Here is a 20547-nt window from a genome sequence, read left to right as displayed (position 1 = left end):
ATAATAATCTAAAAACAGTGATTGAATTAATGTGTTGAAAGAAAGAATGAAAACAAATACTACATCAGTAAAAGGCCATTTCGAAAGACGTAATAGTAAACATCAAAACATGACCAAAAAAAAAAAATATCATGACATATCAACACATTTTAATCTACTACTTTTTGGTGTTCATTATAATTGTGTCTAAAAGTGGAAGAATCGAACAAACGTTTTACAGGTTACTAGAAAGGAATTTTTTGTTTTACTTTCAAAAAGACAGGACAGCACGTACCACGGTCTTTGATATCCCAGTCATAGAGCATTTGCAGGGACGGTAAAAAAACCCCAAAACAACTCGGTGCCCCCATCGAGGACATTGATCCTACGACACATCGAGCGAATGACTTACCAGTGAGCTACATCTCGCCCTCATGAACAGTAAAAGACCAATGTAATTGCATAATATACTCACGGCATTTGTGTAGCTATCCGGAGGTTGTTGGTCTGATCGCGGGTACAGGGGGCTACCATGATCCAGACCCGTACTCCAAGAGCCTTGGTAGTCATAAGCCATTATGTTGACGAAGTCGAAATATCTGAAATATAAATAGACAATGAGCTGCAGGATATATTTAAATACATTCCTGACTTTACAATACACAGAAAAGTCACGGAGTTTGAAATGTCTTATTACATCAGCAATGTCCTATTGTACTTTATTTTGACAGAATTGACATTTGCATTACCAATTACCAAAATGTCTCACAATTATCATACTCATGAATATCTATATCTATCTATCTGTCAATCTATCTATCTACAAATTTATAGGTAGAAAATGTGTGTAAAACATGTACACGGTTAGTGTGACGTCACGAGTTTAACCTGTCGGTCATCTTATATGTCACAGAATTAAGACTTGTTTTCTACCAGTACTGGTAAATAAAATAATGTGTTGTAAATTGTTATGGCTATGTATAATAATTAGTTTTGTATTTGAAAAGAAAAAAATAATATACTAGTATATTTAACTATCAGTAGAACCAGATATGTAACTTCATGAGCACTAGAATACATGCTATTCAATGTATATTATGGAATATAACATCATAAGCACTACTTATACATGTCACTGAATACATATTATGAAACACATATTAGCAGACATTAATATGAGGCTAACTTCATAAGCATTATAGGACACATCGTATTAAATACATGTAATGTCATACACCATAGATTACATACGCTGATATGGAGCTAACTTCATCAGCACTTTAGAATGCATCATATTAAATACATAATTATAATGTCATACACAATAGATTGCATACGTTGATATGGAGCTAACTTCATAAGCACTTTAGAATGCATCGTATTAAATACATAATTATAATGTCACACACAATAGATTACATACGTTGATATGGAGCTAACTTCATAAGCACTTTAGAATGCATCGTATTAAATACATAATTATAATGTAATGCACAACAGATTACATACGTTGATATGGAGCTAACTTCATCAGCACTTTAGAATGCATCGTATTAAATACATAATTATAATGTAATGCACAACAGATTACATACGTTGATATGGAGCTAACTTCATAAGCACTTTAGAATGCATCGTATTAAATACATAATTATAATGTAATGCACAATAGATTACATACGTTGATATGGAGCTAACTTCATAAGCACTGTCGATCGTGTTCCGGCTCCCAGAAACCGAGGCTGACAGAATCAATGTGTTTTGATTTCCCGTTTCTGCATTAAACCTTTGACGGAGACGCTGGTTCAAAACACAATTTAAATAGAACATCACCTTTCTTATAGAAAGAATAAAGCATACAAATATTAGTTAAAAAAGAAAGCAGAAGATGAAATGTCTTATTTAACGACGCAATGAACAAAACCATAAAGAGAAAAGAAGGTAGGTAGGTAGATAGGTAGGTAGGTATGTAGGTAGGTAGGTATGTAGGTAGGTAACTAATTGTACGTGCTCATATACCACTGGGGTTTCGAACACGCCTGCGAAAAGAAACCTCTGTCGTCACTGCATGTGCTACTATTTTCAATTAGCACCGAGGGATCTTTTATATACATAATCTCACAGAGAAAATAGTACATTGTAAGACCATTATTATATCAGTTGTGGTTCACTGGGTGGAACGAGAAATAACTTAAATGGGTCCACCGTGTATCAGGCAGGTGCTTTGCCATTGGGCTACGTGACGCTCCCTTGTTAAATAGACCATCTGGCTACATATTTACTCAATATACACACTCCTCCCGTCCTGGAGTTGCCCACTGGCGATGTGAGAGGTCAAGTCCAGGATAGGCGTGCCTGAACCCATTTTATGATATGGGCACGTAAAAAAATGTCCCATTCCCATTATGCACACTGGAACGGGTAACGAAGCGTTGTTACTGCATTTGATGGAGATATATTGAGAGAATCGCTAAATGTCAACAATTTTAATTGCACGCTACAAATTTTGCGGTGTGAGCGGCATACAAAAATTGGGAATACTACAAATCGAGTGTTACATGTCGTGCGGTGTTAGCGCTCCTTTAAAACCAAAACTTACCGCTACAAGTTTCGTGTACCGCTGTTTGTCACTAGCATTCCCGCCTCGTTGTCCCGGGAACTCCCAATCAATGTCCAGGCCGTCGAAGTTGCGAGTGCGAAGGAACGTGATGACGTTGTCACAGAACGCGTCGATCCGGGTGTCGGTGCTGACGACGTCGGTAAATCCCGAGGAGTTGTGATTCAAACTCCCGACCGCCAGAAGGACTTTGAGACCTCGAGTCGTGGTCTTTAGATCTGTCACTTTCTTGTAATTACCTGGAATATCCAGTCAGTTTATAACACAGACAAGGTATTAATCAACTTTTTACTTAAAGGTCTACATTTATCAAAAACGTAATTCACTATTGTTTGGCAACTACGTATACCTTTTACAATATATATGAAGTATCAATAAAATCAATTTTAAAACATTTACCCGTTTTTAATATATTCGCAATAAAAAGTCGCATTTTCCCCATCGCTTGCCAAAAAGCCTCTGAACTCCGAGAGTTCAGTCACGTGACCCCGTGACGCAACAACAGGCATAACATTAAAGGCGATTCGCAGCCTTTCAGACATTTTACATGGAAGTGGAACACGTGTATTTTTAAAACGCGAAAATGTTATTCTATTGAATTGAATTGTATGTTTGGAATATTATTTTGAAGATATCTTTCAAATGTGAAACATGGTGAACCATTGCTCGGTGTATGGATGTACAAAATCTGCAGTTAAAGGCAAAAGAAGTTTGCATATTTTTCCAAAAGACAAACCGACATTGTTTGCACGGAAGCAGTTCTTAAACCGAACACGTGCGTATTGGAAAGGACCGTCAAGATGGGATTCGATTTGCTGTGACCACTTCACACCTGGGGATTACGACAATTATCTAAGATGGTCGATGGGAATGGCACCAAAACTTTTGTTAAATAAATTGTCTGTTCCAAGCCTGTATCTCCCCTGTTCAGCCTATTTGCAACCCGGAGCCCGAACGTCGCCCGGAGACAAAAACAAAGTCCGAATGTTAATGCCGAGGTGTACATTGCTCATATTTGGCACAAAGATACACCTCAACACGATGCATTTATATATGTTAAAAAAATAAATGTAGGAAAAATATTTTTTAGAAAAAGAATCGCATTTTTCATGTTGGGGTTGTACATAACGATATCCCGAACACCGCCCGAAAACAAAAATAGATAGGCCTACCGAATGTTAATGCGACTTTTTCTAAAAACTATTTTTCCTACTTTTATTGTTTTAACATATAACATATACAGTCAGACCTCGTTACAACGACCGTCGTTACTGCGACATTTACACTATCCGACCACAAATTGTTGGGAACAAACGTACATCAGTGTTATTCTGTTCATTACAATGAATTCACACCTTGCGACACCGACAGAGCAAATTAGGAACAAGCGTGCATCCGACGTCTGAAAACACCTCTTTACAACGACATTACATAATCACAGATACCGTAGCATATTGGCAGTACACACACACAACCACATAGATTCCTTGATCTCGTAGTGAGTCGACTGTGTCACATGCTGTCCGAGCTACCGATGTCTGCGAAATCTGTAGATATGTATTGCTTTTGCAAATAAGCCTTTAGTTAAAGGCATGTTGTCACAGAGCACTGACCTATTAAATAGCCTAACAAGGTATTACCTAAACATATTTAAATTTGATTTGTCCCTAAATATACTTTATTCAACTGTCACGGTACATGCTCTTAATTTCTTTTCGCCTGTGGCGATATTAATTGTTTTAGAGGGCCGTGTGCAGTTCCAATATGTACTTAGCCCAGTTGGGCACTTTGTTACGTAATACCTTCGCGCGACCGTGCATCCCAATATGCACTTAGTCCAGGTGTGGAGGCCATGTGGCCAGTAGTTACGTAATACCTCTGCGAGTGCGGTTTCGACGACAGTATATTTGGCTACTAGGCGTCAGCCAGTCTGGTCTTATAAGAGAAAAATGCGTCTCTGGGAGTTGGGGAAATATCTCATGATACGTGAGGTACCGCGTTGTGCCCCAAGGCGATATTCGGTTTTTATGATAAATAGCTAGGGTTTTAGAGATATCGGGGAGAAACATATTGGAAGGCCTCCAGGGAACGTTAGTCCGTTTGGACTTGGTAAATATCATTTCTGCTCTGTTGTATAACCTTGATGTGATTGATGTGACTTTAAATATTTTAATACTGTATTATACCAATATTATTTAGACGGTGCTGCCGGTCATCTGACGCAGTATACTGTAGGATCACTGTCTAGATAATTATTAAAGCTTAGCCAATCATCCTAGAGGACCTAGGTAAACTGTAGGTTATTGTCTTTATTGTGATAGGTACCAGTATTAATTATGTGTTACAAGGTTACTGAATGAGTAGTTAAGGGTTAATTAAAAATTAAACCATGGCTTCCCATAGAGTTGTAATTCCTTTATTTTAATTAAGTTCTCCTGGAAGCGTTTCTCAATAATCCGACGTTATTGAACGAGTAGTAAGGTTTAATTAAAAATTAACCATGTTAGGAATAGAGTTGTAATTCCTTTATTAATTAAGTTCTCCTGGAAGCGTTTCTCAATTATCACACGTGTGGGTGTTGTGTCACGGTGAAGTAATTAGCATATTGTGTAAACTATCACCTAGAGTATTAACTAATTAAGTGATCAGTTTGGGTTGTTATTATCTAATTTGTTATAGTACTTGGACATACATCTATACTTGTATTTATTTTGCCATACTTCGGCTACTATATCTTATTTATTTATTTATTTTTAATTTTTAAAATAAAAGTATATACCATTAAATTACATATATATATAATAATTATAATATAGGTTCTTGCTTAAACTTTATTTTTTTTAATTTTTTTTACAAATGTGTCTGTAGCAAGCCCGCAGTACGAAAATATAGGTTAAATCCTCCCCCCCCCCCCTTCTCTCTCTCGTGACTCTCAACCATCTACGTAGCGACCATACTCCACTCTCTCTCTCTCTCTCTCTCTCTCTCTCTCTTCTGGCTCTCTATAATTCCCCCACCCCTCCCAAGATTATCCCTACTACTAGAGAGTTTGCCCCTCCCTCACTCCAGATATTGTTCCTACGGACGTGTAATAGCCCAAATGTATAATGTATTAAATAAAAAAAGGTATACTTGTATCTCTGAAGCTAAAATAATGGACTGTGTTTAGTATTTACTTGGTTCAGAGGGAAAATGTATGTGTGCCTTTGTGTCAGAATATATATATATATAAGTCTTGTATATATATATATATATATATATATATTAAAGCGGCAGTATATATATATATATATATATATATATATATATATTTAAAGAATAAAAGAATGTATTCAGTTGAACATTTTCACTGTTGCCATTACATCTATATAATAAAATGACAATAATAATATTGTAATTTAAAGTAACAACTTTGCAATTGTTTAATTATATCATAAAAATAATAATCTTGAATCATGCATACACATTTTATTATTATACATACAAATTATATATTTTGTAGCCCACATCATAATTATTATAATATTAATAATTATCTTAATATTTCAAAGTTGTTAAAATTTATAATTAATAGTACCTGAAAATTGCATCAACAAAAAATTATATTCTGCCTAACCTGCCTCTAGTCAGATCCCCTCGACATACTAGCTATACGGAAATACGTAGGTAATAAATATAGATTGTACTAATTCAGATTCCCGTTGTTCGCGTCTGTTATATGACAACCCAAGCTGCTATAAAACTCATAAGATATGCTACAACTATGTGTTAGCTACAGAAAATAATTGACAATATGCAAGGCATGCAAACAGTTAATATGATAACTTTATTTTATGTAGTAAAAGAGTAATCACTAAGGCTTTGCTTCACCCCCAAAGACCCGGATGATCGGTAACTAGGTCGTGTGACGTCACGCCGGCTCCGAGAATATAATCTTCTATTTTCATATTTTGTAAACGAAACAGGTACCAATCGTAGATATCTGTAGCCAAGTAATGCTTAGACTGACGATGAATGCGCCTTGTTTAATATATTTAATGATGGGTTTTAAAAAAAAAACATATTTAATGTATGTACGTGTATTTGTTATTTTTAATAATAATTGCAATACATTAATTATTTAAATGCTATCCCAGTCATCAGTTAATATTAATTAGTATTTTTCCTACATTTATTTTTTAACATATATAAATGCATCGTGTTGAGGTGTATCTTTGTGCCAAATGTGATCAATGTACACCTCGGCATTAACATTCGGGGTTTGTTTTTGTCTCCGGGCGACATCCGGGCTCCGTGCTGCAAATAGGCTGACCGCATTTGGCTCGACGGATCATCGTCGGTGTACTACGGTTCAAACGGATAAGGAAGTATCCCTAACGGATTTTCTCCTTCTTCCTCACCAATCGAGGTAGCATTAGAATAAATAGACAAATGCTACAAGTCCGAAATGTCCAAACTAACGTCCCATAAGAATGAGTGCGGGACAAATCGACTGGATCAGTGTTTTTTCCCCGAGCGTTTTACAAAAAGTCGCTTTATTAATAATTGGGGTGGTAGTTTTGTTTTTTATGGTTAATAATGTAATCTTTATGTATTTTTTTTATATACTGTGTATTAATAATGTGCCATGATTGTGGACCTTTAACTGTTCATATTCTCATATATAAATACACACACACACACACACACACACACACACACACACACACACACATACACACACATATAGATACATACACACACACATATAGATACATACATACACACACACATATAGATACATACATACACACACACACACACACACACACACCACAGACAAACAGACATACAGATACAGACACACACACATACATACATACATACATACATACACACTTAAGCCTTCAAGGTGCAGGTAATTCGAGTCCCAGCAATGCCATGCGACAAATTGTGAGACTTAAAATTATTTAAGTTATCACCTGCGCCAGTGCCTCAATATATATATGTATGTAATAGTATACCTGTAGTCATATTGATATTCATATGTCAAAAACATACATTCACATATGCATACAGACGGTAAAGGTTGTCTTTTTTGTTTGTTTAACATCATCACTAGAGCACATTGATATCAGCTACTGAATAACACACATTTGGCGATTCTGACATATAGTCTTAGAGAGGAAACTCGCTACACGTTTCCATTAGTAGCAAGGGATCTTTTATATGCACCATCCCACATACAAGATAGTACATACCACGGTCTTTGATATACCAGTCGTCTGGCACTGGCTGGAATTAGAAATAGCTCAATGAGCCCCATGAACGGGGATTGATCCTAGACTGACTGCGCATCAGGCGAACGCTTTACCGTTGGGCTACGTCCCGTTCCCACACAGACGCATACAGATACAGAAGGATGTCCATACAAACAAATACACACACGCACGCACACACACGCGCACACACACACACGCACGCACATACGCTCACACACATGCATACACATATACACACACACTCATTTACACGCTCTATATCATATTGCCAAATTTGTTGTTCAAATTGGTTGTAGTAGTCAAGAAAATCAAATCAAATTGTTGAGATTTGCACTTAATCCAGCCCCCCCCCCCCCCCCCCCCTCACCAACACCACCACCCACTCCTATTAGAAAATATGCTGTCACCTAATGATGCTGCCACAATTCAACTTTACATCAGGGCTAGAAATGATCCAGAGGCATTCCCCTCAAGCAGCCTGAAGTGACAAACCAACTGTGTAGTGGGCGTTGTGCTCAACCATTTTTTATTCGGTCTTGGTTTCTGGACAATAATTGTTACAAGTTAGGCACAGATCTAAAATTTACTTTGAAAAAGCTTACCACCCAGGCCATCGTCGTTGTTTTCCGTGGTGCCGAGCGAGTTTGTATCTGGTAGTATCTTGGCGAAAGCGTACATGATGTGCGTGCACAACGTCGGGTTGATGTTGCTAGGGATGAACCGCATGACACTAGGGCGGTACTGGGCCCAGTTCGCATAGTAGCAAACACGCATGTACTCACCGCCCACTGAAACTGTCATAAGAAAGCGAACGTATTAGATACTGAAAAGGTTGTGTTCTATTTCAAATATTTTAAAACGCTTGAAATAGCGTTTGGTGAATTCAGAAGAAAACAGTTCGTGACAATAAATCCATTAAGATATATATCACTAAATTTCGTGTGTGTGTTGGAGGTGGGGTGGGGGGGGGGGGGGGGCTGATAGATTTACCACAGGCCTCGGAGAATGGAAAATTGGCGTAAACCATTTATGGGTTACCCAAAAACAAATTCAGGTAACCCATTTCGTTTTTGCGTAATCCGCCATGACCATATAAATGATGTTAGCCAACTATACAGCTATGTGGGCGGTCTGTGTCGGAAAGTTGGATATTATATAACTGTTGCTAGTTCGAAAGAAAGGAGTCTATAACTGAGCACATGCAAGCCTGAAAAACAATTATTCGATATATTGCTAACAATGTAAAGACTGGAGTTGGGGTAATGACATGGGCAGGAGCAGAAATAAAGAAATTAAATGAAAGTTTGTTTAAAGACACTTCAGCGCATTTTAAGCTTCGGGTACGTTGGTGTCTTAACACGTGGTTATTAAAAGGTTTTGTCAATAGATAAAATCCGCTGCCGCCACATAGGAACTTCTTACCAATAATGCATAGACAGGACAGTACATACCATAGCCTTTGATGTACCTGTTGTGGGAACTGGTTGGAACTGAAAACATCCGAGTCCATTGAGGGCGGTCGATCCTGGGACCCATTGCCCCAAAGAGACAAGGACAAGAAAATAGCTTAGAGCAAGGGGAGAGAGAAATGGTATACGGTAAAGGTAGAGAGCAAGAGTAGAGGGCACAGACATAGGGAATCGTGTAGATGGCACGCGTGGACTATTACTTGTGCTGTGTTCCTTACCGTAACCACAAACAGTCAGCAGAACGGCAACCACTGCAAGCTGGGGCTTAATCCAAATCATCTTGCGAAATAGCAAGAAGTGTTAAACTGAAATAATAAATAAATAAATGTTATAAGTGCACATAAAACATCCTATAACTTTTAATCGAAAATGACTGAACATTGTATTTATTTTACCATTACTATGAGATCTCTTAATAACAAAAGCACCTCACTATGGCAATATCTTTTTTAAAATCAAAAGTAATTACCAAAAGTAATATACGTGTCTTTAAAAAAGTGAGAAGCTCCTAATCGGCCATTAGTTGAAATCTTCTGTATCTATTGTCCGTGACCCACAGAGTTTAGGAGCCAAGGTACTCGGCCTGAACTTGTAGTAGATACAATTGTTTTTAATATCTGTTAAATGAGACCATAAACAATATTGTTGACAATGCGTTACTACCAATTTGCATAAATACAATTTGGTTGTCACTCAACCATTGAAGATCATATTCCCAATGTATGTCCTCTTCTAGGTGGGCATTTATTTCATCATCAGTGGTTGAATAGTGGCCATGTTAGATATACCAAGGTATGCAAAGGAAATATGTATCAGATTATAACTTATGTTTTCTTGAGTTGAGATATAAGGTCGTGTCAGGTGCATGAATTTGTTACTGGTGTTGTCTTAATGGTTATCTGCCCTAGAGTAAGATTTTTGATAAATTTGTATCTAAAATTGGAAATATGGCGAGAAAAAAATCTGTGATGATTGAGTAGCAGCAAATTTGATTTATGTAAATTAGGGAGAAAATTTTCAATTGCAACACAGTGTCAGTAAGCTGAAACACCAAAACCCATTGAAAACACCAGTAATCCAGGTTCACCTGTAAATTACTATTGGGCTGCAAAACTGTTGACAACATGATGTATTCTGTCTGTTTCAGTATTAAAATATTATCTAAAATTTAGTATTATTTTTTAAAAGACGTTTGTTTTTAAAATGCTTGATCTTTCATAGGTTGTGTTTCTACGTTGGGAGTCTGCAGACTATAGTTTAATCATGTTTACTTTTTATTTTGTTTACAGCATACCTATAGATTTTTACAACCTTTGTGTAGAAAATATGTAGTTTTAATTTTATTTTGTTTACAATACACCTGTATATTTTTACATTTGTGTACAAAGTCTGCTGTCTAATTTTTTATTTATTTACAGCACACTTGTAGATCTTTTACAACACGTTTATAGAACATCTGTAGACTAATTTTAATTTTATTTACAGCGTAACGTTAGAGTTTGACAACATTTTATAGAAAATCTGTAATCCATTTTTTATATTATTTACAGCATACCTTTAGAGTTGTACAACATTTTGTAAAAAATCTGTAGTCTAATTTTAAATTTTATTTACAGCACAGCTGTTGGTGGGTTTTTTTTACACCACTTGTGTAGAAAATCTGTTTGTTTACAACACACATGTAGGTTTTTAGAACATTTGTGTAAACAATCTATAGTCTAAGTTTTATTTTACTTACACTTCACCTGTAGACATTTTACAACACTTGTGTAGAAAATCTGTTACCTAATTTGCATTTTGTGTTCAGCACACCTGTAGATATTTACTTTTGTGTACAAATAGATTTTTACTTTTAATCTGTACTCTAATGTTTATTTTATTTACATCACACCTGTAGACACTTGTGTAGAAAATCATTGTCTAATGTTTATTTTATTTACAGCACACCTGTAGACATTTGTGTAGAAAATCATTGTCTAATGTTTATTTTATTTACAGCACACCTGTAGACATTTGTGTAGAAAATCATTGTCTAATGTTTATTTTATTTACAGCACACCTGTAGACACTTGTGTAGAAAATCACTGTCTATCTTTTATTTTATTTACATCACACCTGTAGATATTTACTGTTAATCTGTACTCTAATGTGTATTTTATTTACATCACACCTGTAGACACTTGTGTAGAAAATCATTGTCTAATTTTTCTTTTATTTATATCACACCTGTAGACATTTGTGTAGAAAATCATTGTCTAATATTTATTTTATTTACAGCACACCTGTAGACACTTGTGTAGAAAATCACTGTCTATCTTTTATTTTATTTACATCACACCTGTAGACATTTGCGTAGAAAATCATTGTCTAATGTTTATTTTATTTACAGCACACCTGTAGACACTTGTGTAGAAAATCACTGTCTATCTTTTATTTTATTTACAGCACACCTGCAGACATTTGTGTAGAAAATCATTGTCGAATGTTTATTTTATTTACAGCACACCTGTAAATCATTGTCTAATGTTTATTTTATTTACAGCACACCTGTAGACACGTGTGTAGAAAATCATTGTCTAATGTTTATTTTATTTACATCACACCTGTAGACATTTGTGTAGAAAATCATTGTCTAATGTTTATTTTATTTACAGCACACCTGTAGACACTTGTATAGAAAAGCATTGTCTAATGTTTATTTTATTTACAGCACACCTGTAGACACTTGTGTAGAAATCACTGTCTATCTTTTATTTTATTTACAGCACACCTGTAGACATTTGTGTAGAAAATCATTGTCGAATGTTTATTTTATTTACAGCACACCTGTAGACACTTGTATAGAAAAGCATTGTCTAATGTTTATTTTCTTTACAGCACACCTGTAGACACTTGTGTAGAAATCACTGTCTATCTTTTATTTTATTTACAGCACACCTGTAGACACTTGTGTAGAAAATCACTGTCTATCTTTTATTTTATTTACATCACACCTGTAGACATTTGCGTAGAAAATCATTGTCTAATGTTTATTTTATTTACAGCACACCTGTAGACACTTGTGTAGAAAATCACTGTCTATCTTTTATTTTATTTACAACACACCTGCAGACATTTGTGTAGAAAATCATTGTCGAATGTTTATTTTATTTACAGCACACCTGTAAATCATTGTCTAATGTTTATTTTATTTACAGCACACCTGTAGACACGTGTGTAGAAAATCATTGTCTAATGTTTATTTTATTTACATCACACCTGTAGACATTTGTGTAGAAAATCATTGTCTAATGTTTATTTTATTTACAGCACACCTGTAGACACTTGTATAGAAAAGCATTGTCTAATGTTTATTTTATTTACAGCACACCTGTAGACACTTGTGTAGAAACTGTCTATCTTTTATTTTATTTACAGCACACCTGTAGACATTTGTGTAGAAAATCATTGTCGAATGTTCATTTTATTTACAGCACACCTGTAGACACTTGTATAGAAAAGCATTGTCTAATGTTTATTTTCTTTACAGCACACCTGTAGACACTTGTATAGAAAAGCATTGTCTAATGTTTATTTTATTTACAGCACACCTGTAGACACTTGTATAGAAAAGCATTGTCTAATGTTTATTTTATTTACAGCACACCTGTAGACACGTGTGTAGAAAATCATTGTCTAATGTTTATTTTATTTACATCACACATGTAGACACTTGTGTAGAAAACATTGTCTAATGTTTATTTTATTTACAGCACACCTTCAGATACTTGTGTAGAAAGTCATTGTCTAATGTTTATTTTATTTACAGCACACCTGTAGATTTTTTTTACAATCCATTTGTAGAACATCTGCTGTAGTGTAATTTTTATTTTATTTACAATACGACTGTAGGGTTTGGGTTTTTTTACAACACGTATAGAAAATTTGTAGTCTATTTTTTATTTTAAAGCACATCTTTAGATTATTAAAAACAGTGCATTTTGTTTTTATTGGCTGTTTTATTGATGTATTGATGACGGCAAATGGCTGTTCTTTTGGGTTAGTGCTTGGGTGTCATTAAACATAATAACTTCTTTCCGGACAGTTAATATTATTACTGGAAATCCGATTACTCAGGTCAAATATATTTTTACTTCTTTAACTCATGACTAGGTGCACAGGGAAGGCAGATCCTGTTTCTAACGCAAGTGTTGCACAATGTAACACAAAATATGACGAATGTTTGTAACTTAAGACATGCTACCCCTAGCATTAAAACTACCTACTCGGATAAGACAACCTGTTGTGCAAATTGACTAAAAGGCGCCATGACGCATAAAGGCTAAGATATAATAAAGCTGAACGTTGGGTGTATGGCGAGAAAAATCAGCAATATTGTTAAGACTGACAAATAAGAGGTACTTTGCATTTTATGTGCAGTAGTAGTATTTTATGAATCATTGGTGGGTTGGACCAAAACAAAAATTCTAATTTTTAATTTGAGCTAGATTGCCATGCCATTTTTAGCTAAGATTCAAGCACGCCGTTCTAGGCACACATCTCATCCATCTAGGCTGTCTCTCCAGGACAGTGGGTTAATGGAAATGTCTGTTTTGTTTAACGACACCACTAGAGCACATTTATTTATTAATCATCGGCTATTGGATGTCAAACATTTTGTAATTTTGACATTTAGCCTTAGAGACAAAACCCGCTACATTTTTCTATTAGTAGTAAGGGATCTTTTATATATACCATCCCAGAGATAGGATAGCACATACCACGGCCTTTGATATACCAGTCGTGGTGCACTAGCTGGAATGAGAAATAGCCCAATGGGCCCACCGACGGTGATCGATCCTAGACCGACCGCGCATCAAGCGAGCTCTTTATCACTGGTCTACATCCCGCCCCAACAACACCGATTGAGTCCACTGACTAATTAACTATCGGCTATTGGACGTCAAACATTTGATAATTCTGACTTATAGTCTTAGACGAAACCCGCTACAGTTTGTTAATTTTTTTTTTTTTTTTTGTCCTGCCAAACAGAATGTTTAAAGACAGTTCTGAATTTTTTTTCCCAAAGAACTCAAACCGCTAGTCTGTACTCCGCTGTTTCTGTCATTTCCAATATCACACGCAATAGCCAATGATTATATTCGTCTTGGAATACCAGTGACATTCATTGATTCATCCATTCATTCATTCATTCATTCATTCTTTCTATTACATACAGGTGTTGTTTTATATACAATCTTCTATATCTCGTATGCTGAGTTTTTAACGTAACTCATGATAAGGTGGGGCAAGAATCGGGCCAAGAATTTAGTGTACATGGGTAAACGAAGTAAACAAATCTATAAGATATAACATCAGGCAGTCGGTCAAACCAAGTTTAGCTTCGAAACACATTTTGTTCGCGGAGATCCCTGACCGATTATCTGTGAAACGCCTCAAAGCCACTGTCGAAAACAGGTTGCATAACAGTAGCAATTTTCACTATAATACGACCAGTGTCCGACGACTACCAGCAAGGTCTTCAACAAAATCATCCATAGCCGCCTAACCACCGCATTGGAAAATGATATGCGTCAAGAACAAGCTGGATTTCGGAAAGGAATGTCTTGCAGAACTCACATCTTCACCTTGAGACAGATCTTGGAACAGAGCAAGTAGTGGAACTCACCAGTATATGTCAACTTCATCGAATTTGAAAAAGTCTTTGACAGTATTCACAGGGAATCGCTCCGGTGGATACTCACACACTATGGCATACCCTCCAAACTTGTTAACATCATCAGGCTGTCATGTACAGATTTCTGTTCTCAACATAAACACTGGGGTAAAACAAGGGTGTATTGTTTCACCATTCTTGTTCATAATTGGGATAGACTGGATCATGAAGAATGTGGAACATCCAGGAAGAAAAGGGATCCAGTGGACTTTCGCAAACATGCTCGAATACCTGGAGTTCGCAGACGACATCTGTTTACTTTCTCACCGCCATATACATGCCAAGACACAAGACCTAGCAACCACTGCAGAGAAGACTGAACTTAAGATCAACATTCCTAAGACAAAACTCATGAGAATGAACACCAAGTCCAACAAATCCATCATCCTTCATGGTGACAAAGTTTCAGAAGTTGATGACTTGACCTACCGTGGCTCTAAGATGACAGTCGACAGAAACAGTGAAGCCATGAAAAATTGATGTGAAAGACTGGTTGTTTCAGGACAAAAGAAAATAAATATTTGTTTAACAACACCTCTACACATGTTAATACTACAACTATTTGGTGTCTAACGTTGCTATTTATTTCGACACCCTACCTATACCACAGTACTCGGTAATTTCCGTATTTCATGTTCGTTGTCAGTCGGAAACCCCGATATCTTAGTAAGGGTGGTTGATCTACATCCGACTCACAAGACAAAAATAGAAGAGTGACAGAAAAATAGAAGGAAAAGATAGATAAAATAAAATGGAGGCGAAGAAAATAAAGAAGCAAACTGGAAAATAGGAGGAAAAGAAAGATAGAGAAAATACAAAAGACAAAACGATTCTTTGTGAAACATTATAAAGTTTTTCCCAATACAATTAAGGCTCAAATATTCAGACAAAATAATATACGTACTTAATTTGACATTTGTCATTTTAATTTTATATTCACTTAACATTTGTGAAATGATCGGCAATTCACATAAACATATTCGTATTCAATAAGTTGTATTTTTACTTGATCTAAACAATGGCTCCTTGTCGTCAATAATACGTAAAATATCCTAAATGAAACCAAAAAACCCCCAAAAAACCCCAATCACAATTTTAAAAAAACTGTTTGAAGCGTTTGGGGTGGATTTTATTTTTAAATACATAAATAAATGTTATTTTTACAAAATGTAATTTTAAAAAGTGAACTGACATATAAAGTTATGATTTTGACTCCTATCTTCAAACTGTGAAAATTACAAATGTGTTTTAATTTTTTTGTCAATCTGCAAACCTGTAACACACCTGGATAAAGTAACAATGGAATGAAACGAGGGCCTGGGACGTTGAAACAGGGGAATACCCTCTGAAATGGACTAGAGCTAGTCTCCATAACCGTTACTTCTCAGAGGTACGTGAGTTTATAAAAATATATATTAAAACAAATACATTCCTTGATATTACAAATATCAGGTTGGCCAGAAACATTTCGGATGTACGGAAATGGATGATATAAACAATAAAATCTAAGTAATGCCTGATTCTGATAGTGAAAAATACATCGAGGAACTTTAAAACTAGTCTATCACTTTAAACATTCGCGATTAATTTTTACGCCAGACACTCTTAGTAAAATAAACATATTTTACTATATTTGTTTCATTAAAGGGACATTCCTGAGTTTGCTGCATCGTAAGATGTTTCCGACTAATAAAATATTTCTACGATTAAACTTACACCTAAAATATATTTTCTTGTTTACAATATCAGTGTCTATATATTCAATGTGTTTCTAGCCATCTTAATATTTGTATGAAGTCCAAATTGGATTTTGTCTTCAAATAATTTCGTACGTACAAAAATATATATATTTTAGGAAATAAAATTAAATTTAACCTACTACAAATATTAGAACGATCAGAAACATGTTTAATATACAGCCACTAATAGTTTATGCAGAAAAAATATGTTTGGTATGTAATTACAAGCGTTAAAAAGTCTATGTTAGTCGAGAACATCTTAAAAGCTGCAGGAAACTCCGGAATGTCCCTTTAAATCCTGTATTAAATTTTTCATTAATAGTGTGGGACATATTCTCTCACAGAGGTGAATGTAAATTAGGCCCTTGACATTCCCTAATTTTTTTACATTCTCCTAATGTCTTCAATTTTTCTGTCTCTTTCTTTTTCTCTTCATTCTTCTTTTCTTTTTGTCTCTCTTCTATCTGTTTCATTTCTCTTTTATATCCCCTTCTTTCTTTTTTGTCTTCTTATTGTTTGTCTACCTTTCTTTTCCTTCTGTTTTCTCGGTCTTTGCCTTCCTATTTTGGCTCTTTCTTTTCATTGTCTCCCTTCTAATTTATCACTATTCTATTTTCTCTTTCTTTTCCATCTTTTTTTTTTCTTCTATTTTTTCTCCCTTCTATTTTCTATGTGTATTTTCTTGGTATTGAATACTGTAATTAGCACTTGGTCAAAAATATATTAAGTAAAAAAATATTAGTGACTCAATGCTAGAGCGTTAGTTATTGTTGAATGAATGAATGAATGAATGAATGAATGTTAACGACACCCCAGCACGAAAAATACATCGGCTATTGGGTGTCAAACTATGGTAATGCAAACAAATAAAGTGATGATCAACATCAATATAAAAATTCAAGATTTAAATAAAAACAGTGTAAAGAACTGTACAAAAATACAAATATCACAGATAAATACTGACTTTTATTCAAAATTTCAATTTGTGCTGTATTGGCCATTCTCAAAGAGAGTGTTACACCCCTGCACCACGGTGAGGTTACAGCACGCGCAGGGGTTCTCAAAGAGAATGTTACACCCCTGCACCACGGTGAGGTTACAGTGTGGTCCTTAACCATATGTCTGACGCCATATAACCGTAAATAAAATGTGTTGAGTGCGTCGTTAAATAAAAAAATTCTTTCTTTTTTCTTTCCATTCTATTTTCCATGTCTTTATCTTATCTCTGTATATTTTTTTCTGACTCCAAATTTTCCTTCTTTTGTTTTCCTTCTAATTGTTTCAATCTTCTATTTTTCTTGTCCTTCTGTGTGTGACGTTTTACATTCCTAAAACCACCCTCTTATAAAATTAAATAACGATTATCACCCCCGCCCCCATCTCTTTTTTATAGTTGACCAATATTCCTGGAGTTTCTGTGTGTGTTTTCTTGGTATTGAATACTGTAATTAGCACTTGATAAAAAATATATTAAATAAAAAAATATCAGTGACTCGATCCTAGAGCGTTAGTTATTGTTGAACCCTCCTCTTTTGAGTGACGTAATAATATAAGCAAAAGTAATTAAAAATAAATGTTATTTTTAGCAATGATGGGTGGGAGTGCGAGTGCGAATAATGTTTACATGCTCATATACCACTAGAGTTTCGAGCATGTCCGTCCCGGTGGGAGACATTTTCTAAAAATATGTTACCATATAAAAAAAGTTTGTTTTGTTCAACGACATCATACTACGTATTCCACACCGTTCTTAGCTTGTAATAATGACCACGCCTTATATTCGCTCACAATATCCTGTTGTTGGCTTAATATGTTCAAGTATTTTTTTACAAGTATTTAGTTTCCGCAGAGCTAGATATATCTTGTAATCGTCAGTGTTTAAATGTCAGTCATTACAAATAAATCTAAATGTTTTCTTTGCAATTGTGTTCAGAATCGATTGCAGAACTGAATGCTACAAATAATCTTACACAAATACTCCTCGATCACGACTGAGGGTAGACGTTCAGATGCCCCAGTACTGACTGCTTTTAAAATCATGTCAACAAAAACAAAAACAATCTCGTTATAAACTTACCTGGAAAGTGCCCAGTTAATCCAAGAGTGACTTACTTGTCAGAATATCAGTGCTAGTGAAGAACGATGTGACCCACATATACAGGTACAACATACGTAAAACAATCTGTCTTGCATGGCGGCTATGAAACATAAACTATTGTTAATAAATGACATAGAATACACCCCTTGCCACGGACGACTGGGTCGGTAACACTGCTGGTCTCGCTATACCCCATCTCTGCCAGTACGGCTCGGTGTTGAATACCCCGGGTGAATATTTTATGCGTGTGAAAGATTATGTGACGTCTGCTTCCGTGTGTGTTTAAAGAATGCTGTTTTAAAAGGCTTTTATTATTGACATATATGTTAGAAACGCATTATGAATTATTCATATTGCAGTCTACACCCGTTCGTTGCGTACGTAAAAAATAATAGGGAGAGAGAGAGAGAGAGAGAGAGAGAGAGAGAGAGAGAGAGAGAGAGAGAGAGAGAGAGAGAGAGAGAGAGAGAGATTAACTACATAACAAGTAAGACAAATTTCATACATGGCTTCAGTTTACTCGATTGTCAAAAACATTTTCATTGGTCGGCTGTTGACAAATACAGCCAATAGAAAAATGTCTTAGTAATTGCACAAAACTATAGATAATACCGAGTGTAGGTTGAAATGAAGAATGCAGAATGATAAACACGGTTTAATAAACTCGGGATTTAAAAATATAGAAAATTTAAAATGTATTCAGTAATGGTTGCTTCCAAAAAAAATAAAAATAATGATAGCGAATTTGGAAAAAATTCCAGATATTTGGCATTAATTTCGGAATTCCGGATATGGGTTAAAAATTCCAGATGTTTTGGAAAATTCCGGAAAGTTGGTCGCCCTGATATTATTAAGTGAACGAGTATCCATTAAAATGTTTGATGTACACAAGAGAAAACACACGTGCATATTTCGTCAAGCTGCTAATGCTACAAAACATTACAAAATAATACATATTAGAACGTTACACACACTCGCCAGCAGAATCAGATATGCATTGCCTTTGTAACAGAAAGTCATATACAAATTTGTACCTTATTGCAATTGCTATTGCATTGTCATTGAACAATGCCAAATGCAGTGCATGGTCATTATTTCTTGCTCTGACTAATTGTGTGCTATGTGCAATCTTAAAATGCTGAGTAACATATCATTTAAACAATGTACTAACATCCATTTTAAGATACATTATAGGTATGTATCACCAAAGAAGAGCGTGCGTAGGGTAGTGTAAGCAGAGCCAAAAAGGTCATATTCACACAAAAAGGATGCACTAAAGTAGTGTCGGAAATAGAATAAAAATGATTTTCGTCAATTATTTCTTTCATATTAAACTGAGTAAATATTTTGTAAATATCTATTTAATGATACTCTACCTAATTTAGCATTTACTTGTTTGGGCTCTCATTGATGTAAAAGATGGTGTTTACCCTTGAAATTAAAATAAAGATGTCAGTAAACAGGAGATGTGTGACCTTTATTGGAACAGACTATAACATATTTTGGTCGATATGTGTCAATTTCATTTACCATTAAACAAACTTTCTATTTATTTTGCATTGCAGCCTAAATTATTAATTATGACCAGCATATTTAGTGAACATAAATTCAATATTAGTACATTAGAAATTTACACAATCTTGCAACCACTTAAAGGTGCTATATCAG

The 20547-nt window shown here is 35.2% G+C and overlaps 2 protein-coding genes across 2 annotated transcripts; one reads left to right on the top strand and one right to left on the bottom strand.

Moving 5' to 3' along the window:
* Nucleotides 1–391: 391 nt before the first annotated feature.
* LOC121391453 (chitotriosidase-1-like) lies at nt 392–19098 on the bottom strand (the record flags this gene model as incomplete). The annotated part of the gene is made up of 6 exons (XM_041523085.1): nt 18859–19098; nt 9545–9631; nt 8460–8651; nt 2579–2835; nt 1661–1779; nt 392–578 (listed from the first exon to the last, which is right to left on the bottom strand). Coding segments are annotated over exons 2-6 (816 nt in total), but the record flags the coding sequence as incomplete, so codon positions are not given.
* On the top strand, nt 15076–15522 carry LOC121391452. Its single transcript, XM_041523084.1, has one exon. It carries the CDS (start codon nt 15076–15078, stop codon nt 15520–15522), a length of 447 nt encoding a protein of 148 aa, XP_041379018.1.
* Nucleotides 19099–20547: the final 1449 nt, after the last annotated feature.

The sequence above is a fragment of the Gigantopelta aegis genome, unplaced genomic scaffold (assembly GCF_016097555.1).
Source record: "Gigantopelta aegis isolate Gae_Host unplaced genomic scaffold, Gae_host_genome ctg2484_pilon_pilon, whole genome shotgun sequence".
NCBI classification, from domain to species: Eukaryota; Metazoa; Mollusca; class Gastropoda; order Neomphalida; family Peltospiridae; genus Gigantopelta; species Gigantopelta aegis.
Note: the sequence above shows the minus strand (reverse complement) of the source record. Positions and strands in the feature narration are given on the sequence as shown.